The sequence below is a fragment of the Falco cherrug genome, chromosome 7 (genome assembly GCF_023634085.1).
Source record: "Falco cherrug isolate bFalChe1 chromosome 7, bFalChe1.pri, whole genome shotgun sequence".
Classification (NCBI taxonomy): Eukaryota; Metazoa; Chordata; class Aves; order Falconiformes; family Falconidae; genus Falco; species Falco cherrug.
The window spans coordinates 14,604,053-14,631,967 of NC_073703.1; the positions used below are offsets into that span (position 1 = coordinate 14,604,053).

A 27,915-nucleotide genomic window follows, 5' to 3' on the forward strand; every position below is an offset into this window, starting at 1 on the left:
TCAACTATTCCAGGAGCTGCACCTAAGTTTCCAGGACCACTGTGTAAGTACCTCCCCAACTTTTTTTTTTTTTTTTAATGGTTGGTGATGTATATAATCCAAAGACTTGCATCAAAGTTTAACAGTCTCCATAAGATTTAAGCCAGTGACTGGGGGGGGGGGAGGCAAGGGGCAGTAGGGGGAAAAGCTCAGAACCCCAAGCTACATTTGCCCTCTTCTCTATTTTATGGCTTACAATGTAGGTAGACTAACATACACACAGTTTATTCAGTTACTTTTAGTAATGGAACTACAGTTTCATTCTTTAGTTGGTACAGTTACATTATTATCCATCTTTACATTCAAAATCTGGAAAAAATCCTACAAAGGGTACTGTACTTCTTAAAAAAATGAATAATCAAAATCAAGAAAACATTTAATGCATCAAATTGATATGGGCAAGTGTTTTTTATAAAAATATACTGTATAGAAACACATTTGGAAAACTGCATAGAAAATATCTTTTATTTATATCGAAATAAGGCACAGTTTTACTAGCTATGGTTTGGCTGTAAAAATGCAAGTCTCTTTTGATAACTTTTCTGGTTTTAACAATATTTTCCATAAAAATATAGGAGCTGGAGTAAAAAATCCTTTTACCGAGTGAGAAATATTGTAAAGTTTCACCAAATTTACTGTAATTTATTTGTAGAAAAATTGAATACTATTTTAAATCAGGATCCTACGTGTTATTGTCCTCCAGGCTGTTCACTGGCTGATGCTGTGCTTTCTTCATTTCCTGTGTAATCCAGGTGCTCCATCATCTAAATGGAGGGAAGAAAAAAAAAAAAAAAAGAGCAATAGCTTCTTACAAAGAAATACTGCTTTTCCCCCACTGCTCCAAAGTATTTGTTAGCTAAGAGGAATATAATTAAACATGTGTTAGAGTGCATTTTAGCAGCATACAGGTAAGAAATCCTCTATAGATCAGAAAAGTATTCAAGCCAACTTAATCAAAGCTCTCTTAGCTAATGCTTCCCACTACAAAAGCATCCTCCAACCAAGGATTCAAGTCCTCTACAAGAAATAAAACTTGTAAGTCAAAAGTGTCTCAATTATTAAATACAGGAAAAAACCCCAAGCCACCTGACTGGGGTTAAGCAAATTTTTCAAAAACATGGTTTGTAGAACCAGAAACAGGCCCTAGGATCCTACCTAACATTTACAGGTAGCAAACAATAGCTTGAATTCTCTTCTCGAGTAGCTTTCTCTTTTCACGACTGTAAAGGCTAGCTATAGTACAGTTAGTTTTTACTAACTGTATTGCCAACATCTCTTTGTAAATTTTCATTTTATTGTAAAAACGATAAAGGAAATTGAATTGTAAAGTCTGCAACAGAAGAAAATCTAAACCAAATTACTATATAGACTGATTATACTTTCCGATTAATGTAACTGATTAGGTCACCTGAATAACACAAGACAACGTTGCACTTTTCCTGACTAAAAAGCAGCCTGTTTCCCTACCCACCGCTGTACTGCTAGAGGGCAACCAGGGCAACAAAGGCTCCTGTCTCCTCCACAGGACAAGGCACTAAAATTACAGAGGTAACATGCACATTTGTTAGCATGGCAAAGTAAGACCCACCAGTTTGAAGGCTTCAGACTTCAAGCGTGATTAACAAGAGCCCAAGGATTGGCCTGTTTCCATAGCTGACAACCACAGACAGAAGGTACAGAAGCAGTAAAACTAATGCTGAAAGACAATGTGTCAAGGAGCTCATATGCCTAGCGTGGCAGGATTATTAGGACAAGGGCACAATGCTTTCAGTGTCAAAAGGTAGAAAACCTTACATCTGTTCCTCCATACCAGCACATCCTGCCTAACAGTAAGAGAGCTCCCTGTCTTGGTGTACAACAGCTTTCCACACGACAGAGGACATGATTGCATTCTTGTCTAACTAGCACCCGCTGGAGGATCCTTGTCAAGACAAAGCTAGGCTCTGGCACTGTTCTGTCATATGCACTTTAGCGTGGTATAATTCTCTTTATAGGGCAAAGAGAGCAGTTCCATTAACTTCTCTCTTCTTTTCTAGCTGTGACCCACCTCTGTGCCATACCTTCTCTTATGCCAACAGAATTGTTTCATTGCAGGTATACAAACATGTCCTATTAAAAGCAGGTTTGCTTAAACAAGCTGTTTCCCAGTCCAGACACAACAACATGCTGTGCAGGAAGGTGAGATGACAGTTCAGAAGGCAGAAACAAGTCACTGGGACTTGGGTAAGGCTTAGAAGAGCCCAATGGCCACAATATATAGATCTGACTAAAACTAGGGACAATCCTTCACATCCTTCATGTGTCAGAATTAAGACAGTAAGAATTAAGGCATTGCCAATACACCCAAGAACTGAGTTACAGCAATAGCACACGCTCAATCCAGTAGCAGATACCAGGCTCCTCTGCTAATGACAGTGTTGCATTCACTTCAGAATATCTAGAACTTTCCCTGCACTGTGACCAAAAACCCACATCAAAAGTCACCAAAAGCAAAACACTCCCTACAATTACAGAAGTTAAACTGTCATTTTGAATGAGGATTGAAGTTTTGTTTCTGGCAAAAAAACACCCCCACCCCCGCAGTACCACATTACATCAAATAATGCCATTATCTTCCTCCATCCTAGAGAGGATCATCTAACAGCTAACAGAGAAGGTAGTGTGGGGAAGCATTTTTGTAAAGTGTTTCCCTCCTAAATCAACAAGATGCTTCCAGAAGGAAGGAGTTAACACTATGGGATATGCTGAATTGTAGCACAGAGTCAAAGATTCTTCTCTTAATCCTACAGCAAGGTAAGTAGAACAAAATGTATTTATGTTGGAGATGCCCCCTGTATTTAAAGCCTCTGCTTAATATATCAAACTTTTAAGTTCACTTTAAAACCAAAAGGGTGTTTGGGTTTTTTTGATGCACATAAATGTACATCAAAAAGGCAAAAAAAAAAAAGCAAGTCACCCCACCCCCATTTTAATGTCTCCACCATATAGAAGAAGAGTAGCCCACAACTTGAAGTCAGGGACAACAGATGCCTTTCTAAAAATGTAAGATTGCATTAAGCAGCTTTTTCCAAAAGTATTTCTGTTGTAGGTTCTCTCAGGACAACTTCATCCTCAAAGACTCAGCAGAAACTGCATGAATCTTGATGACAACAGCAGTGAGATGAAGGCACCATGCTAAAATCCCAGACAAAGGTGTCATTTCAAGCCTCAAAAAAGCCAAAGCAATTAGATCATACATTGTGGAGAGCTAACAAACATTTATAAAGTGGAAGAGATTCAGAAGATTTTCTTCCATATCTGAATTCCTGACAGGTTTTAACGGGTGGGGTGGGCGGTGTCAAGAGAGGTTAAACATAAATGTATTTTAATTAAAGCCATCTCCTAACACTGTGAACTATCAAAAACCAAAAAACGCAACCAACCCCCTCCATAAACCAAACACCAAGCCAAACCAGAAGCTGCAATATCATACTCCTACCTGTAAAAGAGTACATAGTACCTACGCACAACACTTGCCTGCAAGATTCACTCTGATGTCGCATTCGCATAATTCTTAACAATTTCTAGCGATAATTAATTTGCAAGTAACTACAAGTGTGATTTAAAATTACAGTACTAAACAGCACATGCATGCTGTGTAATATGCTGATGATAAATCTGTTGATTATTATTTCAAAGAGAGATTAAGAAAGCTTGCTAAACCCTTCAAAACTGACAGTCTGAAAAGTTGCAAGACTATGCCACCTGGGAAACTTCAAAGTTGCATTAGTCCACTAGATTTTTCATTATATTACTGATGATTTCATAGATTTTCCTGCTATAAAAACTAAATAATATTTTTTCATTAAATCAATAACTGGGAAAAAAGTATCAAAATTAGTTTATCATGCAGACACACGAGGACTATAAGCAATCCAGAAGACTTAGAAAAAACCTTTATTACACACTTCACAGCAGCAATACTGCCCATTTCGTGGTAGGAAAGTAGGTGTGTTGCTCCCTCAATAAATCTCTGCGCTTCAGTGAATAGTTACAATGTTTTTCTGTGCAGCAACTTACTACACCTCAAGACTACTCCACAAAAAAGCTACACACAGTATAACTAGAATTTAAGACTGCATCATTATGCAGAAACATCAATACTCTCAGTTAAGAATCATGCGACCTCAGAGCTATCTTAGGGAGTCAAGTATTTTCTGTATGTATAAAGTAGAAATTGAAAAACTGACTTTACAATCCTATCCAAGAACTTGAGTGCACACAGCAGGACAGAAGAATTTTAAGTTATAAAAATACAGTCTGGCCATCTGATTTTAATTTGCACTCAACCCCTCCCACTTCCTAACCTCTTCTTGGCTTTGTATCTAATTTCTTTATTATTAAGGCTTTCTAATGAGACTTACATTGTTAAAAGTACTCTTTATTAGAAGAAAGAGGCTAATGAGAAAAGTACTTTTCAGTTCACTGTCAGAGTTCACCATCTCAAATTGTCTTCAGTGTACAGGGCAGACAAGCTATGCTTTATAAACAGATGTGTCACTCCAGACTGCTGACTAAATATAATTCAAGATTATATAATTCAAGATTTAAATGCTTAAATTTTGTACAAAGCTGAAATTTTAAAGCTTGCATTGCTTCCTCCATACTGTGCTTGAGACAGCAGACAGTTAAAATAAATACTGTCAGTGTTCGCAGCCATGAACTATAGCCTAGCAAGGTTAAACCTTCTTGCTGCAGTCTAGAAGTTGTGTAGCAGCAAGACCACAAAAGCTGGTCTGGATCTTTGCTCCCTATCCCACTGCAAGCACTGCAGACAGTACAGGATAAAGTATACTGCCGACTAACAAGATGATAGAGGGACTGTAGACATGATTAGTAAAGGCAAATTATAATGCTGAACATTGTAACAGAGGACAACAAAATCACTGTCTAGCACTAAGCAGGTTTTCATGTCAATGCAGAGACACAGAAAAATTAAGTTCCATATAGGAAACAGTAGCTGAACTAACACCAATTCTAAATATTTGAAGACACTCCTAGGGACTGGGGAAATTACAGAGTAGAGAGGCATACAAAGCCTGCCTTCAGGCTTAGGAATCATGGCTCCTTTGGTACTTTATATAAATTTTCCTGCATTCCTTTAAAGGAAGAAAAACACCCAACACCTAAACATAAAACCAGATTTATAGCTTGTCTTCACTTCTACCATCTTCTATCAGATTACTCGGAAAATTAAAGAACATAGATGCAAAAAAGAATGAAAAGAGGAAGCACAGGGAAAAAAAAGAAACCATAAGATGATTAATAAAGTTGCATTAAAAGAAGGCCATAATCACACCTTGTAGCAAAGGCGTCCTGGGGGAGTCCGATACCTAAATAAAATTCATTCCATTATTAAAAGCATATACAACAAAAATCAGAAAACCCCAAAACTCAAAAAAGCTAACTAATGGACTATAAACAAACAGCAGCATTCATGAAGTTTAGTTACATGATACACACACTGCACATGCTCTTGTACCCCTGTTCTTAGGGGGCTTTGCTCTAACAAGTCTGCAAAGTTTCCCATGAAAACAAAGCTAACCTCTACAGAAGTCTGGTCACCCTTGTCAATGGGGCAGCTCTGCTCCATACCAAGTTACCACTGCTGTAGCAAAAAATAGCTTTCTGTCACCTTTCTATATATTTCCTTCTCAGAATGAGCACTGAAAGCTGGAGATTTCAGCTCTGGGGTTGTGTGGGTTGTCTGGGTGGGGGAGTTGCGTGTTTGTAAGTTTAGTAAGGCCAGTTCACAATACAGCTTTATATGAGGAGGACAACACATGAGAAAGATCAACACTGCAGCATTCTGAGAGTGCAACTTGAGTAACACCCTCTGGAAAAAAAATATAGAAAATGTTCTTCAGAAAGTTGTAGAAAAACAGGAGTTAGTAAAGTTACACAGAGGTGTTCAATCATAGACAACTCTAACTCAGGGTGGTGGAAATCAAGATCTTAAATTGTGCCAGAAATTAAGTCATCTGACCTCAAAACAAGCTGAAGTTCAGAGCAGTTTTAATCCTTCAAGAAAGCAGTTGAAAGGACATGAAATAACTACTATGGCAACATAATTCTTCCAAGTATGAGTTTTGCTATGAAAAGTGCAAGAAATGGTTGTCACTAACGAGAGTTGCCAGATTTACTTAGGCCAATCTTACTCAGAACTCAAGTGAGGAAAATAAATTGCAAAGCTTTTTTTCCCCCTCCGCAACCGACCCAGAGTTACTGGTCTTCATATTTGTCACACTGTTTATGTTAGAATTAATTAATTAGAATAGCAAACAATCACCAATTTATAAAGAAATGCCTGGTAAGCCAAATTCATTCTGATCTACAAAGAAAGATTTGTAGTCACTGGACCTATCACAGGAGAAGTTGTTTTGTAGACAAAAAGACAGGGTGTCTAGCTAAAGCTGAAGATTCCCTCAGTAATTTCATACATAGCCAAGCTCCAGCTGAAGCAGGTGTAGGATGTTAGTTAGAGCAACAAAAGGTAGTGTTTAGCTGATAATACCATAGTATTAGCTGCATGGCTGCAGTTTTACATTTACAAGAATTACCACTTCCATTGATGCACCTAAACCTTGCAACCCAGAAGCTGAAGCAGCAGGAGCTGCTTCTTTCCACCAACCACCTCACATCACCCATCTCCCCCCGGCAACAGACTATCCATCCTCTGAGCTGAGCTCAGTGCAGCCTAGATGCAGGTGATAGTTTCTGAATTCAAACAATATTGGACTTTAGGTCTCAAAAAAAAAAAAAAATTCAGGGTATTAGTGAGACTGGTCTGCCTGCTGATAAACACCAGCTCACAAGGGCACACTCGGTTACTACAGCAAGTCAGATCAGGGAGAATGTGCCCATGTCAGAGGCAGACCACTGGTTAGATTTTAAAGACTGCGATGCCTGGGTAGTGCTAGGGATAACCAAAGGGGAAATGCAGAATACCCAAGGCAACGCACACAGTGTGCGCTGTGACAGAAAACAGTATATAACCACCCAGCCGCTTCGCTGCCGAGTGCTCCATGTAATCCTGACGATGCAGAGCAGCAGTGATGCATGGAACGTTTCTGAAATTCTAACTGATCACCAACTTTTTTTGAACTGTTTCTTAATGCTGGTCTAGGGCAGACTGGAATCTGCACGCTTAGTTCAGTGACTCATATCATACCACATCAGGATGATAGTTGAGAAGTGTTAAAACATAAAAAAACATTTCAAAGAAAATAGAACAAGTTTTAAATAAAAGTTTTCCCCATGAGTACTGAACCTTAAGCTTTGTTAACTACCAAGGGTTGTTGGTTTTTTTAAGAGTAAAAACTATTTTTCCTTTTATTAGTTCCAGAAGATAACATAAAGACTAGTAAAAATTGGATTGTGGGTGATATATTACCAAGTACTTAGAGAAGCATATACTCAAAGGAATTAACAACAAAATACTCAAGGCATCCAGCCTACCTGGTAACTGCTTCCCTTCCAAAATTTCTTCATCTCTTTGCGCCGCCAAGCAACAAGCGAGCTAGTTATGAGTGTACATGGTACAAGATAGAGAAGGGCAGGTTGTCCCATCTTCATTAATGCCAGAACAATGAAAGTCAGCACCATACCGATGGCGTAAGCTATAAAAAGATATTTATACATCAATCAGGAATGGGTGAATTTTTAAATTAGCATCACTCATTCAGTAAGCCAGAATTACTATTTTTTTAAATTAGTATCTTGTTAATATAATTGAAGAAGAGAAGGACAATACGTTGCTCTGTATTTGCAAGCTTTCTCAAAGCAACTGACTACCATAAAGAATACTCGCCTTAAGTAAGGGCAGGCACATTAAAAAGATGATAAAGAGATTCTTGACAACACCAAACCTCTACCTGAAGAAAACCATCTAGCCCTGCCATTGAAAAACAGCTACCATGAAGATGCTGAAGTACTGTGATTTACCTATTGTGCAGGAAATGAAGTATACAGAAGATGAACTTGTTTGAACATCAAATCTTCGACAATAGGCAACCAGAAGCCCTGTAAGGAAAAAAAAATTAATTAAAAAAGGACTAATGAAATGTTTACCCATGATTTTTTTCCCTCTGCAATCCTCCAAATCAAAGCAGAATAAAAAGAATTTATAATAAGAATTCCCATTACTGTATGTTATCTCCTTCCCATTTATCTCTGGAAAGCCAAGAAGCAGTTTAAGAAATCCTACAGTAAGTCTTAAAAATGAAAACCCTAAGGGAAATATAAGCCAAGTGAGCTTGGTATTAAAAGGTTTTGGTTTTTAAAGCAAGTTAATTACATCATGCTATTTTGAATTTTCTGATACAGAAGAGCAATAACCTAGTTTTAATACTTTTCTTCAATAGGATTTTTATGTTAGCGCTTAATCAGCAATTTTGCCTGCACGCTGTTCACAAGATGGTGCTTTGTGCCTGACTTAAGTAATTTGCTCAAGACTCCAACTACGGCAAAATTCAGCTCTTCTGGGAAAGATGGAAAAATTTGATAATATATTTTCCGTTACCTCACCTCTAATTAGGTAGTCTAGGATACAAAAATACCATGAAGTCACAGGATCCTTGCTTTCTGTGAGATTTCAGTGAGATTTAATTAATACTGACAACTGGATTTCTCTCTGGGATTTGCATTTACACAATACAGTGCAACAGAAAAACAAAAACCCTTCACTATTTAAGTGTTCTGTAACATACTAAACCTTCTTACATTGTGGCTTTTGTTGTACCCTGCATTGATACATCAAGGCAAACTGCTGCATTTTATTTAGTAATTACTTTGTAGAATAAACTCTAATATAAGTCAGTCATGAATCAAGCCCAAAATATTTAATTGTAAGTTACAATTGCCAAAAACATTTGCTCACCTGGGACAATAATGTCTCCAAAACCCAACAATGAAAATGGCATGTCACACAGTGTCGATGCAGAGTATTCAAGTCTAGGCACTCTAATAACCACAGGTAACTGTAAAACAGTATTTCAAAAGCCCACATAAATCTAATCTAAATCATCCTGGTGTTTTGGTTTTGTTTTTTTTTTTTGTTCATTTGCTTAAATTAATAAACAGTTTAAATGTAATTTGTTTATTGTTATGAAGAACTTCAAAATAGGTAGAACCTAAAGTAAAAACCAGAAGCCAACATAGCAAGTAGATAAAGCTTAAGGTAAGATGGAATTTCAGATTTATAAATATGCACACACCAAAACAAAAAGTTAAAACAACATTTAACCATATAATGGGAATAAAAAGTCTGGATTATTAACCTAACTATAGAGTATTGATCAATGATATCCAGGCCCTGAAGAGAAATTTGGACAGTTAGGATTTCCCCAAAAGAATAGTCTTTTCAGAGGGAATCATTTAAAAATCCAGTATCTGAAATACAATCCTTACTTTCTCATGGGGAGCTGAGCGTTCAGCAGGGACTTCCACCAAGTTTCCATCATTCTAGGATCAAACCCAAGTCAAAAGGTATTTAATACTTAAAAGAAAATAGCAGAAGCTGGCTATATTTTGTGAGAAAGTTATGCCAAAAAGCACGCTATGAATTAGCTACACAGTGTATTTTTATGTTGCACATATTATAACAACTGTTCATACCTTTTCACTGTTTCCAAAAGGACCAGCTGCAACTTCAACCATTATACTTGCCCCATTCTGAAATTAAGGTTATTTTTCAAAAGTTAGTGGGTTAATATACTAAAACATTCATACGACATTCACAAAAACTGCTTGAACCTCACTGTACAATTCAGGATTGGAAAATACCCGAATGTTGAAGTGAACGCACTAGTATTGTACATTATTATACAACACTGTTTTGCATTAAATGCACGTAGTCCAGCCTAGAATAACTGTTTAAAAAAAATAAACCAAAAAAAGCAACAAATCCACTAGATGTAGCTGGACATTTAGACAGAACAGCATCAGCTTTTTCTGCCATTAGCTTTGTGCTTCTAATTAAAAGAAGGTACACTTGCATACAGTTCATACTATATTGCAAATGAGCACTGCAGAAAGTAGTAGAGCACGTTCCAATATACGTATGTTAAAAGCAAAGGAAGGAAGAAAACTGGAGGACAGTAATTTCTCATCATCATCCTGTCACACAGTTGGGTACTGCTTACTTTTGGCCACGTGATTACTGAAAACTTAGTTAAGAAAACTTATGGCACCTACACAAGCATTATGCTCTACAACCCATACACGATGAAAATTTAGGCCACGGCTGTCTTAAACGGGGAAAAGGTCAGCCAGCATTTCTGCATTGAAAATACTGAAAACACTGATCCCTTAGACAAAAATACTCCCCCACAATGACCAGACAATATTCTTTGTTTTATTTTAAAATTCACAGACATACCTTTGTAATAAATGGTGTTATGAAAACAAAAAACACATCATATAGAAGGAGAAGGCCTAGAAGTATCACACAGGACTGGCAAAAAAAGAAGAAAGTATTACCATAGGTTTTCAAGGATTGTATAGCGAGATTCTGGTATAAAAAAAAAATAAAAAAAACAAGAAACTCATCCTCACCCCACCCCCACCCGCCACCATGTTTTTATTCTAGCATAACATTTAGAACAAGATTCATTTATTTTAAAACTTATTAAAAACTGTAAAGATTTCTTATTTAATATATATAATCTTGAGTGTTGAAAACCTACTTCCTGACACTGAACTTACAGATTCATGGCATTAGAATACTTTCTTAAGGTAAGTAACTTACAGTACCTTAAAGTTGGGCATTTTCAGTGTTTTAATAAAGTTTAAGCAGAAAGCAACTCCCAAAATATCTTGCAAAATCCAAGCCCACCTAAAAATAAGAATACATTTTTACACATTGTTCAAATTACTGCTGGGATCTAAGTGTAATGATTTTAGATTTTGCTGGAAATAGCAAGATGGCAAAACAGACTGGAAAGCAAAAAATTAGTTTTTAGGCAGTACTGCAACCAAACCCACAAAAATACTAGTATCAGGACAGTCAGTTTACACTAGTCTGATCATAAATAGGTAACTGTGCTGGTTTTGGCTGGGATAGAGCTAGCTGTCTCCATAGTTGCTAGCATGGGGCGATGTTTTGGATTTGTGCTGGAAACAGCGTCGATAGTGCAGAGACGGTTTAGCTCCTGCTGAGCAGTGCTTGCACAGAGTCAAAGCCTCCTCCGCCTCTCACACCCGCCCCAGCGAGCAGCCTGGGGGGCACAAGAAGCTGGGAGGGGACACAGCCGGGACAGCTGACCCCAGCTGAGCCAAGGGACATGCCAGCCTGCATGACGTCATGCTCAGCACATAAAGCCGAGGGAAGGAGAAGGAAGCAGGGGACGTTTGGAGTGACGGCGTTTTATCTTCTCAAATCACTGTTGCATGTGATGGAGCCGGGCTTTCCCGTGGATGGCTGAACACCCGCCCGCCCGCGGGAAGAGGTGAACGAATTCCTTGTTTCGCTTTGCTTGTGTGTGCAGCTTCTGCTTTACCTATTACTCTGCCTTTACCTCAAGCCGTGAGTTTTCTCAGGTTCACCTTTTCACTTCTCCCCCCAGCTGAGCAGGGGGGAGTGAGCGAGCGGCTGTGTGGTGCTCATTCGCTGGCTGGGGTTAAACCACAGCACCGTTACTCATCAGTGTACCATAGAGAAAATGAGTTGAACAGAGGCCATAACAGGGCCTTGGTGCTCACTTGTATGACTGCTCACTTGATTGGAAGCCCTACTTAATATCTGGCTCAAGATGCTACTTAGGATTGCACTATATTTGTGGTCCTGTGCTTCCACTGGACCAGAGGAAGCACAGGTCCTATAATCCCTATGCTATTTTTGCAGTATTTTTTTTTTTATAACAATCATTAGTGATCAATCTAGGTCTTCCACATCTTCGTATTTTTTTGTACCTTCAAATTACTACACAGTTCATTTGTATAGCTTTGTTCTCTATTATCCCATGTTTGTTAAGCTTCATAAATACTTTCACGACTTTTTTTTAAATTGGCACTGGCGTTTAGAAGGATGCTATGCTCCTGAATTAGTTATACAATGGGAAGTTCATTAACAACAATTATTTATATTACTCTTTTAAGTCAGAATGCATCACTTACCTATCTTCATTTCGAAACACTGCCCAGACGACAGCTGCTGCTATGCAGAATACAGCAAGAAAAATAAGCCTCACTTCAATGTTTTTGTTGCAACATGCAATCCTAAAAGAAAGGAATTAAAATTTAAAAAAAAAAAAAAAAAAAAGAGAACCTGTGACGGTCAAAACACATGCCTGTACTGTCCTTAAGCTGACAAGATGTTCTCATCCTGAGACCTTCTTTGCCTGTTTGTTCCATGCATACCCAGGTGGCATTATTCTTGCAGCTGCAGTACCAGTCCTTCTGCGGGCTGCCTTAGAAACATGCCTACAGAGAGTAAGCCAAGCTGGGCTTTGATGGACAGTCCTCATTTTAGCCAACACATCCAGGGAAGGCAGCAAGCAAATGAATTTATTTAATCCATTTCTGTCATATAACAAATGTGCCAACAGAACTACATCACTGAGGGACAGCTGCATCTTAATTCCAGAAAAGGGGGAGAGTTGGGGAAAAAAATAATCAATTTTAGGACACATAATACAAGAGTAAAAATGGAGTAACTATGTATTGCAAAATTGTGAGCCAATCTGTTTCCACTGCCTACTCAATTTTCTGGGACAATTCTTGAACTGATGTTATCTGACAGAAGTAATGCTGTCCTGCACCTTCTGCAAAACCTGCTGTCTTTTCTACCTGATGGGCTACTGGATCACCTGGCACTAACGTCCTGTACTAAGTAACATGCAAACACAATCGTAGGCTTACAAGCATTGCTGTTTGGGGGAAAAGAACCATCTGTGGCATTAATAATTTGGGTTTTTTAAAGGGAAAACACAGGGGAGGAAAACAGGGACATTCCCATACTCACCAATACCTGCAGGATATTTAATTTGGAGTAGTAAGAAGCAGCTATCTGTACACTGATAACACACTACCTGAGTTAGGACTGTAACCACTAACTTCAGAGGGCACAAGCAATACGTTGCCTTCGCAAGAAAAAGTTAAAACTTGGTCTGTCACAGGTACAGTACAGATTAACATGAGGAAAAAGAACCTCTATTGCCTATAGCATGGTACTAGCTCAAAACAGAACCAAATGTGCAGGATGCACCCTTCCAGAACTCCTTGGTGAACAAAGCGAGCACACCCTACAATCAATCAGAGTTTTCATAAAACCAAGCTCAGACAGCCAAGCAGAGCCTTTCAAGCTTGATTATAGCAATGCTTTCAAATAAAGGTAATACAACAAATCTCCCACAATGCTATTTTAACTGTTGATTATGCTACATACACCTTTAATATATAATTAAAGGAGCTTGTAATTTTCTCTTTTAACAATCCCACGCACTAAACTATACAGGAAACAATTTGTCAAACTGTCATATTTTCACACTACCTTGAGTAGCAAGCAACCAGAAGATACCCAGAAGAAACTTTACATTTATACTAATTGAAAGGTGTACAATACCTGCACTGCCCAAATGGTATTTCTGCTATTAACGCTGCAAGACAGTTGTATAGACTCATTGCAGATGCCAAGCAGAAGACTGATATTATAACATACACTAAATAAAAAGAATGAAAGATGGGAATCAGTGACAAAATGCAACAAAATAGTGAACAGGAATCAAACACAACAATGTACATTGGATACAAACTGTTAACAGTTATAGCACGACTTGATACCAGTCATGGGAGACCCTAGTCAGCTGATTACACAAAGTGCTGAATTCTGAGCATCTCTGCCATGACAAGTTCTCATCAAGCAAAGACTTGAGCTTTGAAATTTTTGAATTTAAAATTTTTTTTTATTATTTTTCCTCACGTTTCTTTAAGAAGAAATAGGTCATCTGTTACAGCTTTCACATACTGTTACTTGGTTATGGCTAAAACCAAAGTGCTATTTTACAACTACCAGCTTCCTCAATTTCTGTTAATATCCCTCACTTCAAATTCTAACTTGAATCACTTTGTCTGCTTATGCATAAAAGTTTCACCGTCCCCAAGACCTAATTAATGCTTTAGGTGGCATTTTGAGATACTAAAGATCCCATGCCTTCTAAGAATGTCTATATAGCTAGGAACCACCTGGTTAAGAAAAAACTCTGTATTCCATTTTCTAACTTACATATTGTGTATTCTAACTTATGGTAAGCACCCTGAGATGTGGACAAACAACAAGACCCGTTGTTTGCTACTTGGGGTTCCTTTTGGTTTTGGTAGTGAAGGTCTGGCTAGAGAGCAATTGTGGAAAGTCTATAAGGAATAAGCAATATATATAAGCAATTGTGAAAGTCTATAAGGAGACTACTGAAAAAAACAGGCAATGAAGGTGGATTTTATAGTTGTAACCAGGATCGTGTACCATTATGAGCTGTTAAGCCCCCAACAGGCAAAACAAGCAGTTTTGCACCACAGATTCTTCTGAAGTCAGCAAGAAATCAGCTTTTTCAGTAATCTCAATTTTTGAGGCAACAATGGAGTATTAACAATGTCTGAATAATTGCAAAAAGAGGTACAGAGAACTCCATCACAGACCACAGCTTTTCAACTGGCTTTATGCTGGAAACATTCCCTCCCTAGTACTTCAGTTACAGCATCAATCTTAACTCCCAAGTATCAGTACTAGGACTTGCATTCACACACACAGTAGTGACATACTGAAGTGGGTGGGTTTTGGTTGCTTGGGTTTAATTCAGTACAGATTCTTTCTCCTGCGACAGCATGTCATACCACGGTAACAGCTTCTTTACCTCTAAATTTCATACATGTCTGCTCCAAAGTGCACAGAACTAAGGGTTCTCAGCACAAGGCTATTACATATTTCCTTTAAACTATTCACATTTCTTCCTCCCCCCAATTTGTTACTCCTCTCCGTTTCTCAATAGAGGCCTCTTTCTTTACTTCTTCCTAAATCTCACCTGAAACATCTCAGAGCAAACAGGAAACATTTTTAACCTGAACCTTTAGATTGCATTAAAAGCTTCATCAGTCTTATAGTGGGGCAAGTGTAGTAAAGGTAGCATTACCCATAGCAAGATAACAAAAGCTAAACAAAAATCAGAAGTCAGGATGGTAGAGGCCTCTTTTGCAGAAAAAAAGAGCTTAACTGGTAACAAATCTCTAGGAAAGAGTGAATTTAGGAAGCTTCAGAATGAAAGTTAAATTGTACTAAAAAGCATAATTTAAAACAGTGTACCTTTTCTGGTTGCATGAATTGAAGGGCAGGGGGAAGTAAAAATTAACAAACAGTTCGGAAATTATATTCTAGCGGAATTGTATAATTCAAGAACTTTGCTTATTGCTAGAATGCTTGAGTTTATTCCATTATGGTAATGCCAACTTGCCTGGTGCTTTAATTAGGGTGCTGCAACCACTAACTCAATGTCAACATCACAATACTGAACAAAAGCTTTCACTCTAAAACACTAAGTTATCAGCGCCACCCTCCCAAGGACATCAACATACAGCGTTACTTTTTTTTTTTATTAGTTGCTAGTCATCTCTCCTTGACATCACTTCATTCAGAATAAGGACTGTCAAGGCAGCCTTTGTAAGAGAGCAGAAGAAAGCTTCTCTTTTTTTAAATAGCAACTAAATCTTTTCAGCTCTCAACTCATACACAGAGGGAACAATTTAAAATATTACATTGGTTTTCATTTAGAAGTCTAGCTTTTCAGACTTAGACACCCAATAAGATCATGCAGGAAAAGTGAAATGAGATCATCCATTGTTTCTTACCTAACCATTTGTAGAAGAAATAAAGTAAGACCAGCATGACACAACAGATGACAACAAACAAGATAACTGTTACAGGGGTGAAAGTAACATTTTCTTCCTTCTTCCGTCTTGTTTCTCTCTCCCCAGGACTTGCTATTGCTTTCAAATTCTCACTGTTTTAAGAAAACAACACACACATTAAACTCAGACGACAGATTACAAAAACATTTTACTGACCCAAATTGCTGGTCATAAAGCATTTAGACTGACAGCATTTTAGTCTAATCCTTCATACCATTAAAAAGACTTTCAAGTACAGAAAGATTGTATGCTTATTGTTTGAGTTTCTCTCCATTTTTTAATGGAGATACGCACTTCTAACCTAGCATAGCTCACAAGGAAAAGATTCTTAACTGCCTTCCTTTCCAATCGTGTGGTGACTGCCAACTTTAAGGAGTGACCTCAACCAAAACACTGCTCCATGTGAGGAAAACTAGTCCGATATCAGAACTCTTAAACCCCTTTTCAGGTTGCACATCTAATAGTTGACTCTATTAGCACATCATCTCTGACTATAGGATTCCTTGGACTAAAGATAGTCAACCGATAAATATACCTGTGATAAATCAAAATCACAGGTATTACACAGTTTTAAAACCTCAACTACCAACACTACATGTCTGCAAACCCCATTCATGTTAGTAGAATGAAGCTAGCTAAGTACTAGTTCTTTTACCCTTACACCTCATAATTACAGAGTAAATGAAAGAGGGAGGGTGTAACTGGGGATTTTTGCTGGGAGTAAGATTTCTGTGCATACATACTCCATATTTATACCTCACTATGCAAAATAAGGAGACTTAAATTGTTGTCTGTTCTTTGAGCCCATAGACCTTCTACTCTTTAGTTACAGACGCTAGTGCAACTTGCCCATCAGATAGCATGTTCCTGACAAATCCCAGAACCTACCTACAAAATGCTGAATTCAGCACTGAAACAGCTACCTTCAAAAGGGAAAAACCCACAGGAATAAGGCACTTTGTTGGATGAATCACCTTCTCAGAGGACATGCTTTGAATAAGCAGCTTCAAAAAAAAAGCAGCTCATTCTCGATTTATGAAAGTGCACTTTAACAAGTTTAATATAATTAAATCTAGGTATTTTTCAATATGGGAGACAGCACCACATTTTATTTTAGCATTTAGTGCAGTCACACCCTATAGCACTGCAGGGTGAAAAAGAAGCATAATCAAAGCAAACTTAAAAAAAACAAAAAAGACAAAAAGGACACACAGGCTGCCACTCCCCTCCCCCCTGCTTAATCTCTTTAAAAATCACTAGATTTGCATAACTAGTGGGAAAGATGAAGCTGTTGTTACCACATACAATCCACTACCTGTTGTTCTGGGGAGAAAAGCACCAGAACACTGCTGAGAACAGGAAGCCCTAGGTAGCTATGCACAGTGGTCCATTTAGCATCCGCAGACATCCAAGAAACACTGCAGAGTAACACCATGCTCTCAAAGGCCAGCTATACCCAGTTTAACCCCAGACTAAAACCAGGTCCGTGCATCGAGCGTGCCTCACCTCACTAAAAGCTGCACATCCCTCAAGCATGGAGCAGAAAGCCCTACTACTCTTTTTCCTGCATTTGCCACATTCTACACTTCTACTCCCTCCCCTTCCCTGCCCAGGGACTGCTGCTGCCTCCTTGACCTCTCCTAGTCCTAGAGCTGCTATTGCCCCCGCTCTGTTGCTCCACCAGGTAACACAGAAAGCTGAAGCAGATAAGCCTGGTTGGACTTTAACTATCTGGAGCCACCCAGACACAATGCAACAGCCTTCCCCAGTACCCCTAGTGACAGAAGTGCGGTGCAGAGACATCCCAGAGGGTGCTGCACAGCCAGCTGGGATGAAGCAGTTGCACACATCCCTGTCAATGCAGACACTACATTCAACTACAAACGTACCTCTTGGATCACTGGATTTTAAAGGTGTCATTAAAATACCTACTTTCATCATGGATATTGGAGTATTATGGTGCTAGTTATAGGGTATTTGGTAATCTGTCAACATGTTAACTCATTCCTCCTCCCAAGAGCAGCATTAGCGCTCAGGGACTTTTTACAATCAACTACTCAAGGTTCCTCAAAGACCTACAGTGATTTTTCACAGGCTGCAGTGCTCAAGCATTTCATGGCAAAGCAGCTAATTGCACCTAGGTCTTCTAATTTTTTAACTACCAACCTAAAAGAATATAATTTGTCACCAATCATATCAACAGTTTTCACAAAGTTTATAGTCTACATATTTTAAGCAGTTCTGTTTAAAAAAAACTTACAGTTCTGCTACTCCGCTCCAGTAGCCTCCTAGTGCCACTGTAAACACAGCAATCAGGAAGATGACAACCATACTGCAATCAAACTCTGGCAAAGGTGGTGAATACAGAGTCACATTAACTTCATTTCCCAGTGTCTGAAATATAACATGCAAGGTGGTTCATAAAGGACAACAAAGAAATTATGCATCTTATTGGAAAATAAGCGATATATCACAATTTCCTGCTCTTAACCTACACAATGCTGACAGCAAGTTTTCAACCTACTGTACAAGACAACCCATGTATTTGCCTTGGTCATTGTAATAAAGCAATGCCTTCCATACTATCTTTCAAGATGGTCAGGTTTGAAAACAACCCTATCACTACTGCTGTAGTATCCGTTGGTTTCCACAAGGCAAAATGGTACTACTTTGCATTCTTTCAACACTTCTGAGCAGCTGTGCCTCTAGCCCAAATGCTTCTCATCCCCCAAATATATCAAGTTCTATCAGAGATGTCTGCTCTGCAGGAAAGCATATCCGAGTCAATCAATTTGCAACACAAACTCACAGGTCCACTGTGACACCAGCAGAGGTCTACCTCTAGCTTGTGAAACCACAAAACATGCAGCTCGGATACAGGCACGATGCTTCAGACAGGACACAGTGAAAACTGTCAAAAAGTTATTTACTCACAGCTTTACATGAACATGATTGGAGATGGATTCAAAGGGGGAAAAAAAAGCAATTTCACTCCACTGAAAAAATTCAAGACCATGGTAAAAAAAATCCGCTGAAGGACACTGAAGAAGATGGGAGGGAACATGGTGACATAACTGATACCAAATCGGACAAAAATCTTGAAAGCAAAAAAAAAAAAATGCTGCCATCTGACTGAAAGGTGGGATTTAAGAAACAAGGAATATGATTTGACAGGAAATGGAAGGTGGCAGGGAAGAAAGGTTTGCTGTTGTAATCCAAGTCAGTCAAAGCACGTGAAGCAATCCTGCAGTGATTACTGATCGGTACTGAGCAGATATACACTTCAGAGATGCAGCAGAACAACAGATTTGTTAACAGCCTGCACATACAATAAAAGCAGGAGAGGAGACGAACATGCCAGGCAGGTCTGGCTACAGGAAGCTCAAACTGGCAGCGGAAAGACTGAAGGGAAAGCCAAGTAGTGTAGTGGAATACACTGGCCATATGTGAAGAAAGCTGATTCATTTTAGCATCTGAATTACCTAATTACAGATATTAACCCTACTGCAGCCTGAAGAACTAAAAATCATTCTTCTGCCTGAAGTTACAGAAGTTCAGAAAACCAGAAAATTAAATTCTAGTGAAACATTGCAGTTGTACAAAGTGGAACATAACATGAGATAAAGGCAAAAAAACCTCTACTCAAATTACAGCATCATTTATGTAAAAAAAACCCAAAAACACCAAACCACAAAACCCCAAACAAACAAAAGCCCAGACACCAAAAAAAAAGCACCAAAACCCCAAGAAATCTAAAGGCTTATACATTTTTTTAGTCTTCAATTCCAACATAACTTAATCCAGTTTTTCCTTTAAGTTTCATAAATCTTATAAAGTATAATTCACATCAGAATCTAGAGTGATTGTTTCCTTTTGTTCCTGTCGTTCTGCACTTCACTAAAAACTTGCAAAGTCTCAACTTCCACCACAGGGAGCACTAGAATCAAACACACTGCATCAGATAACTCCCCAGGAGAGCTGTCCGCCTACTAGAAGATTCATAATACTCTTGGTATTGCTATCAAGACTTATAACACACCTGACACGAATGGTGAAGGCTAGTAGAGATGAAGTCGTCTAAGAAGAAGGAATGTCCATACAAACTAGCTACCCCCAGACTGGTGCTGTCCCTCTCTCCTAAACAGGAGGGGTAGTTTAGAAGCCTTGAAGAGTTAAAACAGAAACACAACTGTAGTAGGAAGAGTAAAATGGCTGCCAGCTTATAAGCAGCACGCACCAATCAAAACAACAGCTGCCAGTGACATGACAGAAGCTTTGGCAAAAATTACATCAGACCTAGGAAAGGACCACTTGTACTCTAGGCTGTGTTCCTCACTACTTTTATGAGGGCAGCCTCATTATAAGATAAAAACTAATTCTTTGGCTCAACAGCGTTATGAGACATCATCCAGCATGCTAATCTACTAGCAAAGTTACTTTGGTGAATTACTACAGCTATACAGAAGTGGTGCTACACAACACCACCCCAAGCAGCACTAGGCAATGAAGTGGTACAGAGAAGATTCAGAACAAATCAGAGGTCTAACCTTGCCCTAGTTCCCTTCCGTATTAGTGGGGTATATCTTAAAACCACTCAACTACGCGAAAAACACTTGTCTGTCTTGAAGGAACAAATCTGAAGACAGAGGACAACCCAACCCAAAACACAGTATTCATCAAAACTATGGAAACTGAGAACTGTCATCATAAACCTTCAGTCATGTCAATGCTTGGCAAAAACCAGTCTTTAACGAGAACAGTAAACAACCAAAGTCCTATATATCTAGGCATGGTTTCAGTTTGCATACTTACCTAAGACAACCTCCCATGGCAGCTCTGAAGATTAAGAGCAGAAATGGTGAAGTGAGCTTGTAAATTCAATCCAAGAAGCTAAAACTACGCAGGTTAGCGCTAGCCTCTGCTATTCACAGAAAAGTGTGCAGCGCAACTCCTGCCTAGCAAAGCTATTTAACACCAGATAAAAAACAAAACTGAACAAAAAAACAACAGAAAAAGCCACACGGAAGAAAAGATACTGTTTTCCTTAAAACCCTCTGCAAGAGTCTGTATCCTGATATTACAGGTCAAAGAAAACGAACTCCAAATACCCCAAACACAAAACCCCCTGCTTATCAAGCACAGGAGATACCACAATCACAGCATTTTAATGACACACACTTGGCATCTCACCATGAACTCGGCAGCTGCAACTCAAACTATACTGCCTAACTGCTCTGTAACAGATGTCGTCATGCTATATAAGGAGCGAGCTCATCATCTGGCAAAAATTACAACCACCCTCACATCTTCCTCAAGATCCAACCTGACAAGGTACAGCTTGCCTGAAAGATATCATGCCAGTAGGCACAAGCTCAGCTATCCTAGCTACTGTGCTAAAGGAACAGCCCTCTCGGGCTATAGCTCTTGATGTGTGTCAGGCACCTTCAGTCGTATACAAGTCTACTGGAAGGCTGCTTATCTTGTTTCGCAAGAAGACTCCCAAGATTACCACCCCTCCAGTCAGGTATTGTGTTTCCCATTCTTAGAGTTTAATTAATCATTCTCTCAAATTAACCTAAACTAGGAAGACTAGTACTTCCATGACTTAATATCTATCCTCTTCTGTGAAACTGGAAGCAGTATCTAAGTACATTCAAATCAGGCAGACATCCATAGCTGACCTGAAATGATTTTATTTGTTCAAAAACCTAAGTTTATACAAACCATAACACGCTGAAGTTATATTACTTACCAGCTGCATATCTACTATGTCACTGTATCTTATAAGAGCAACCGGAAGAGTCACATCTTCAAAATCAGTCTTGTTATCTGAAAGAGGAGACTAAAAGGGAAAGTGTCAGTGCTAAGTATGTTAAGCCTATTTGTAATGCAGGTTAGATCCCTAAAAGGGGATTGTCCTTTAGATTTCAATGTACTGGGGGGGGGGGGGAGCTCAATCATCACCTTTTGCAAAAGGTTAAGACAGATGTAATTACATCAAAACAGACAATACTACCAACACATCTGGATTCATAAAATTCTCATGTTTTTATAGTGCTACAAAGGATACTCAAAACTCTGGTTTTATTCTCTACATTTTTAAAACAAGAGTAACTTTCCTGGATAATCACACAAATTCACAAACTGCAAACATTTTTACATACATGTTACAGCTGCAATTGAGAACCAAAAAGCAACAGAAGTATATGCAAGGATCTCTCAAAAAGCCTTTTTTCTTTTATTTCCAGTTTTAGATTACATTTTCCTATCTTATTTTTGTCACACATGCCTACAACAAGGTCACCTAGGGTTACAGGGAGTTCAGAGTACACTACTTTTAGGGAATGATAAAGACAAAAACATGACTAAAAATATAATTCAGCTGTAGATACTTCTAGATGCCATAGCACAGCACTGCACACAGCTAACTCAGAATGACCCTCTCAGTCTCAGGAACAGCAGTCGTGCCAGCACCGTGCTCTGTGGGGAAGGTTAATCACTCGTGCTGGAATCCCACCCATCACCAGCATCCTCTGCTTTTGGGGTTTCTCTCAGCTAACCCTGCACAACACTGCATTGGACCAAACAGATAAGACGCTATTTCACTACAGAAGAAAACTTCAGGTTGTGACTTACCAGCCTAGGCTTACTGGCAATCAACAGCATTTTAGCACCCAATCTTTGTGCAATTCTTGCTTTCTCCAAGAAAGTGCAGTTTCCTCTCATCACTACAACTGCTTTGTCCTTCATTAAGCCAGAAGGAACTTCAGAAGAACTGCAGAGTACCGTAGAAGTCAGGTTTTCCAGAGTTCTGAAAGTCTGCAGAGAGAAGAGGGAGAAAAGATACGTGATGGAAGTAGGAAATTTGATATTGCAAACTAATGTAGAAGGCTACAGAACTATGCCTCCCAACTTGAAATTTGCCATGAAAGAGGTATAACAGAAAGGAATCAGTAATTCAGGAACATAAAATCAGAGCAGCAGTTTCTGCAGCCTGCAATACTGAGGGACATTTAGAGCAGCATATAGCTGAAATATATGGCTGCTTCTAAATGCAATTTCACAGCAGTTGTTGCTGTAATTTAAACATAGGAAACTTGTTATATAGGAAAATCACTGCTTGTAGTTCTGGGGAATCCAGTGTACTCTCTGTGATATTCCCAGGCTTCACAAACCAAAAAAAGCACTGACAGATACACCATAACCAGAGTTCTGAAGCCTGGTAACATATTACTTACTACACGAGAATTAGAAAAAACTATTTCTATCCTTACTTCAAAGTTCAATTTCATATTGACAGTCATTTTAAAATTACTGTCAGCTTTCCTTAGCCAGTCAAGGCATCCCAGTGGCCAAAGTAGCACAGCAAAGTTGTTTGGGGCAGACAAGTGATTTTTACTGTTCTAACACTGAGTTAACATGTTAATGAACCACAGTAGAAAAGGGAGAGAAGAGTGGCTTGATCTCTTCAAAACACGAAGTATTTCCTGTTTATAGGAAGAGCACCTAAAAAAATGTTTCTGCCTCACACCCCAGTTTGGCTCAATGAAACACACTCAGAACATACAGCATGATGCTACATGCCAGGTAATCTCCTATTTCACCACATGTTTTCAAGACAATTACACAGAAGATCAAACTGATGAACCAATATAAGAAAACTGTTTCAAAAATTTACAATATTTTTGTAAACAAATGAACAGAAGCTTTACTCATAAATCTGAAACCTAGACATACTGATGACACCGGAAGAAAAAAAAAATTACATCAGATGAATATGTAAACGTATTTAAAATGGGTTCTAAGCACACAGCGAGTATCACCTTTGTAAGCTTTAGAAGCTGGATTTTTAAAACACAGAAAATTTCACTGTAGTTTTTTTGGGGGAGATGGAGAACAACATGACCCAAAAAGGTAAATATTCAACATAGCACCTATTTAACTCAAAAGTTTGAGGACCAGTTATAGTTGACCCAAATTCATAATTGCATTCTCATCTAGAAAGTACGGTTATAAACTACTTACAGCATTGTCCAGGCTCTTTGGAAGAGATACCCAACTAGAATTGTAAATTATGCAATAATCCTTTGTTACGGGAGGTATGCCACTTCCAGAAGCGTGCAGGATCCCCTCATCTGCAGTTACCTGCAATAAACCAGGGTATTCTGAACTTTAATTCAGAACATCAGTATATAGACATTCCTCTAAAAAGTTTTTAGAAAGAGAAAGAGCTGTTCAGAGAAAAAGAATATTCAAATAATTATTTTATATAATGACCGATACCATGAGAGATGGGTAACTTGAGAGCAAGATGGAAAACTAGCAAGAACCTAGCCACTGTATAATGCTGCTTATCCTCACTTCAAATATAATGTATTTGTTACATGTACAGTTCATGTCACCAAGTAAAATACGATCAAGAAACCCAAGCAAATGATTGCATATTCTGTGTCCTGTACTTTCCAAAAAGTCTAAAATTAAAAAGCAACTAAAACAGTACATGGAAAAGTAGATTAAAGTCCTTCCCTCCTCACAGATTCTAGGACTTCTCCTACTAATTATGGTATTATGTGGCAATTCCTAGAATATTTTTTTTTTATCAAATAACTGTAAACACAATAAGATCAACTAGTGTGCCACTTAAAGAACTTGCGTAGTTGAGGAAATACTTTGGTCTATTAAGATTACTCTCAGAGTCCCTCATGTAATATGACTTCTGTTATTTACTAATACACATGAATTTTAAAACTTCCAGTAATTTTATGGATATATACTTCTCCCCAAGCATTAAGGTATCTAAGTGGATAAATCATAAAAGGATTAGATGCAGCTACAGCTCCAAAGTAATGAAAACAAGCATAATTTGTACCTCAAAGAAGTGTCATCTTAAGAAAACTGGGACATGATCTCATTTAAATTATTTTTCTTGAGAGAGAAATTGACCTCGGTATCAAGAAGTATCAACAGATTTAAAAAAAAATAATTAAATCCTGTTGTAAAATTCCAGGCTTGTCTGAAAGAACACTGAGATACTAAGCTAGAAGTAGGCATGGGTAAGGTGGAGGGAAGCCCAAATATTTGTCAGATACACAGTGCCAATCATTAACAGTGCTACAGAGGCATTTCTCCTCAGGCTAGCATTATCAGTATTCTGCAGCGAGAACTAGAGAGAAAAGAAAAACATGCAATGATATTGTTCCAGAGGTTTATGTTTGCCTGGTTTGAATAGCAAAAAACCTTCTTCAGAGGAATCCATTATATTGGCCATAGCACACGAACATCTGCTAGGAGAACTGTGTCAAAGGGCCTGAGCACATTAACTGTTTAACATATAACAGTTCTTTAGCTGTCAGCTAATGTAAGTTGATCCATGATTTATGATCAGCACAAAAATGATCAAGCTTCCCTCTTAAGCGCACTCACCTAAAAGCACAAACTAATGGCAAATTAAAAGCAATAAAGACTTCCAGCAGGTGCAAACCCCAGATGTTTCCATCCATTAAAAGCTCTTTCTGCTTCACAAAGTAGAATAAGTGTTTTCTGGGTTCCAGGAAATCAAGTGTTAATGTTACACAACCATAAGTCTACCTAGAAGTAATTGCTTGCTTATTTGATACTCAAGGTTTTTTTGGCAAGCTTCCCTTCTCTGGGGATGCATCAGGGAACACAATTCTTGCTCACAAGGTCAGGGGAGGGAAGACCAGAGGACAACACTTACACTCACATATTCATTGCTGAGCTCTAAAAACAGCATTTAGAAGTCAAAAACGAAGCGCTACATGCTACACCTTGTTTGGAACACCCCCACTGAAATCCTGTTGCATGCTGCTGAACTTTTATTTTCCTAATTGCTTCACTATCCTTCTCTCACAACAGAAAAGGGCTACTAGTGTGGGTACATGGCCTTGCAGTCAGCTGTGCCACCGAACAGCACAAACCAAATCCTACTCTCAGTATATGTGCAAATTAAAAATTTCTCACTGAGCACATATTCAGTCTTGGTACTTAAGTATAAGAGTAAGAGTGTGTCCACAAAACTGCTCCCGAGAAGATTATCTTGCTTCCATAGGCTCACTTGCTCCAGCATAAAATTGTTCCCACATGGGGTAGAGGCGTGACAGCTGTCCTTAGCTAAAGGAGCACAATCACCTTTCACTTCAGGTTCAGACAATTCCCAGTGGCCCCCCACCTTTAAACAAGTTTCTTCCTATTTCTGACAGGTGGTTCCTTCCTCTACCACCTTTAAACTTTTATTGTATAATTTCTTAACTTTGAGAGAGAGGAAGATATCTCACGCTCTCTCTTAATCCTCCTTCTTCCCAACAGGTCCCTGTCACTGCCAGGATATGAGCTTAGGCTGGCTGTTGAGCTTTGGAGTGCACAGGTAACTCCACCACGCAGAATACTCCAAGTTATATGAACCAGTGGACACAGAGACCAAACCAAGCCTACGTTTACAATATCCATCACAGTTCGCACCTAGGTAAGACATACAAGAAACTTAAAAGCACAAGGAGAAGGTATTTTGTACGTAGCAAGTAACTACATAAATTTCACAGAAATGTAAAAAAGGTAGGAAAAAACTAGCCATAAACAGAACAAGCATAATTTCATAGTTCAGCCAGTAGCCCCATCACACACAAACCACCCCTCCCTCACTCCCTCTGGGCACTGCAACCCCAGGGAACCGGTGCCCATGCTCAGAGACCAGCACCGGTCCCCAGCTGAACACCTACTGCCTTCCCAAGTGCTGAGTCCCCATGTCGTTAGTCTCAGGATGCTGTTCTCGAGGCTGAATGACCTGGTCACCACCGCTACAACTGCATTTGTAGAGCAAAGGAGGAGGCAGGACACAGGGCATGGAGTCTTCCAGGAGGGCAGGAGAAGCCCCTTGTCAGCAGCAATAAACCACGGGGCTAAGGAGCAAAGCCACTCCTCAGGAAAGCCCAAGGCAACTCCAAGGACAGGTACATGGGATTCGCAGGCATGGAGGGAGCCCTTCGCAGAGAGACACGAGCTACTTCACCCGAAGGCATTCTCAAGGCACTAACAAACCGCGCTGTGCACCTGCTGCTGAGCTAATCCAGCGGTGGCTCCCTCCGCAGCGAAGTGCTCTGTATCCTGCCTTACCAACACAAGGTAAAAGTTACATTAAAAACAAGCTACCAGCCAACAAGAATGCAGCTTAGTAGATCGGCATTTCATGCAGATGCGTCCTTCATACTGCCTAAACAGATTACAGAGGTTTCCAGCTTCCCCATTTGGCTGTTCCATGAGGCGGAGAGCAATCTCCCCCGTTCCCATGGCGACGAACACCGTGTGCGGGCCGAGCCCGGGAAGGGCTCCCGCAGCGCAGCCCGAACGGCTCGGGCCGAGGCCCGGCCGCGCACACGCCCCAGCCCCCCTGCCCCTCGGCGCTCCAACCCGAACGGCTCCACACACGGCACCGGGGCTCGTCACCCAAACCCACCGCTCGCCCGCAGCCCGGCCCGCGCCCCCAGCCCGGGGAGCCCAGGGGCCTGGCGGGGGGCCCGGCCACCCCGGAGGCGCCTGAGGCGGGGGCGCAGGAGGCGGGAGCTCCGTGGACTGTGCCCGCGGCGGCCGGGGCCCTCCAGGGGACGGCTCCAGCAGCCAGGCGGCGAGAGGAAGCCCCTCGGCCCGCAGAGGCGGGGCAGCGACGGGCGGCCCGGCCGGCCCCACCGCCACCCGCCGACCCGCGGCCCAGGCCCGCCCGACGGCCGGGCCCCAGCGCCGCCTGCGGCCCCTTACCGGCGGCAGCAGCAGCGCCCACAGCGCGGCCCAGAGCAGCCCGGCGGCCCTCATCGTCCTCAGCCACCGCCGCCCGCTCGGGGAAGGGCCTGGGCCGGGCCGGGGCTCCTCGCACCCGCCGCGCAGCCTTTCTCTGCCGCCGGCTGCCGGCGCGGCGCCACTTCCTCTTCCGCC

The 27,915-nt window shown here is 40.0% G+C and overlaps 1 protein-coding gene across 4 annotated transcripts; it reads right to left on the reverse strand.

Annotated features, from left to right (window-relative positions):
• Positions 1–27: 27 nt before the first annotated feature.
• Positions 28–27,915, reverse strand: SPPL2A (signal peptide peptidase like 2A). Of its 4 annotated transcripts, XM_055715591.1 has the most exons (17): positions 27,742–27,915; positions 23,998–24,117; positions 22,609–22,791; positions 21,725–21,814; positions 18,233–18,366; positions 15,913–16,064; positions 13,640–13,736; positions 12,193–12,294; positions 10,831–10,912; positions 10,457–10,531; positions 9,694–9,750; positions 9,487–9,540; positions 8,957–9,056; positions 8,023–8,100; positions 7,537–7,697; positions 5,378–5,411; positions 28–803 (listed from the first exon to the last, which is right to left on the reverse strand). In XM_055715591.1, the coding sequence occupies exons 1-17, from the start codon at positions 27,793–27,795 to the stop codon at positions 772–774; spliced, it is 1,605 nt and encodes a 534-aa protein (XP_055571566.1). In that variant the 5' UTR covers positions 27,796–27,915; the 3' UTR covers positions 28–771. The 4 variants fall into 4 exon arrangements, with proteins under 4 accessions (XP_055571566.1, XP_055571565.1, XP_055571569.1 ...); XM_055715590.1 differs by lacking the exon at positions 5,378–5,411; XM_055715594.1 differs by lacking the exon at positions 9,487–9,540 and having other exon boundaries at positions 27,742–27,914.

Bases quoted from the DNA above. Each gene is read 5' to 3' on its own strand.
- SPPL2A (XM_055715590.1), bottom strand. From the start codon at position 27,795: ATGAGGGCCGCCGGGCTGCTCTGGGCCGCGCTGTGGGCGCTGCTGCTG. The intron at 24,118-27,741 runs GTAAGGGGCCGC...GGTTTATTGCAG, and splicing joins GGGCGCTGCTGCTGCCGCCG to GTAACTGCAGATGAGGGGAT. The intron at 16,065-18,232 runs GTAAGTTTTTTT...TTCTTAAAACAG, and splicing joins TGGAGCGGAGTAGCAGAACT to TGAGAATTTGAAAGCAATAG.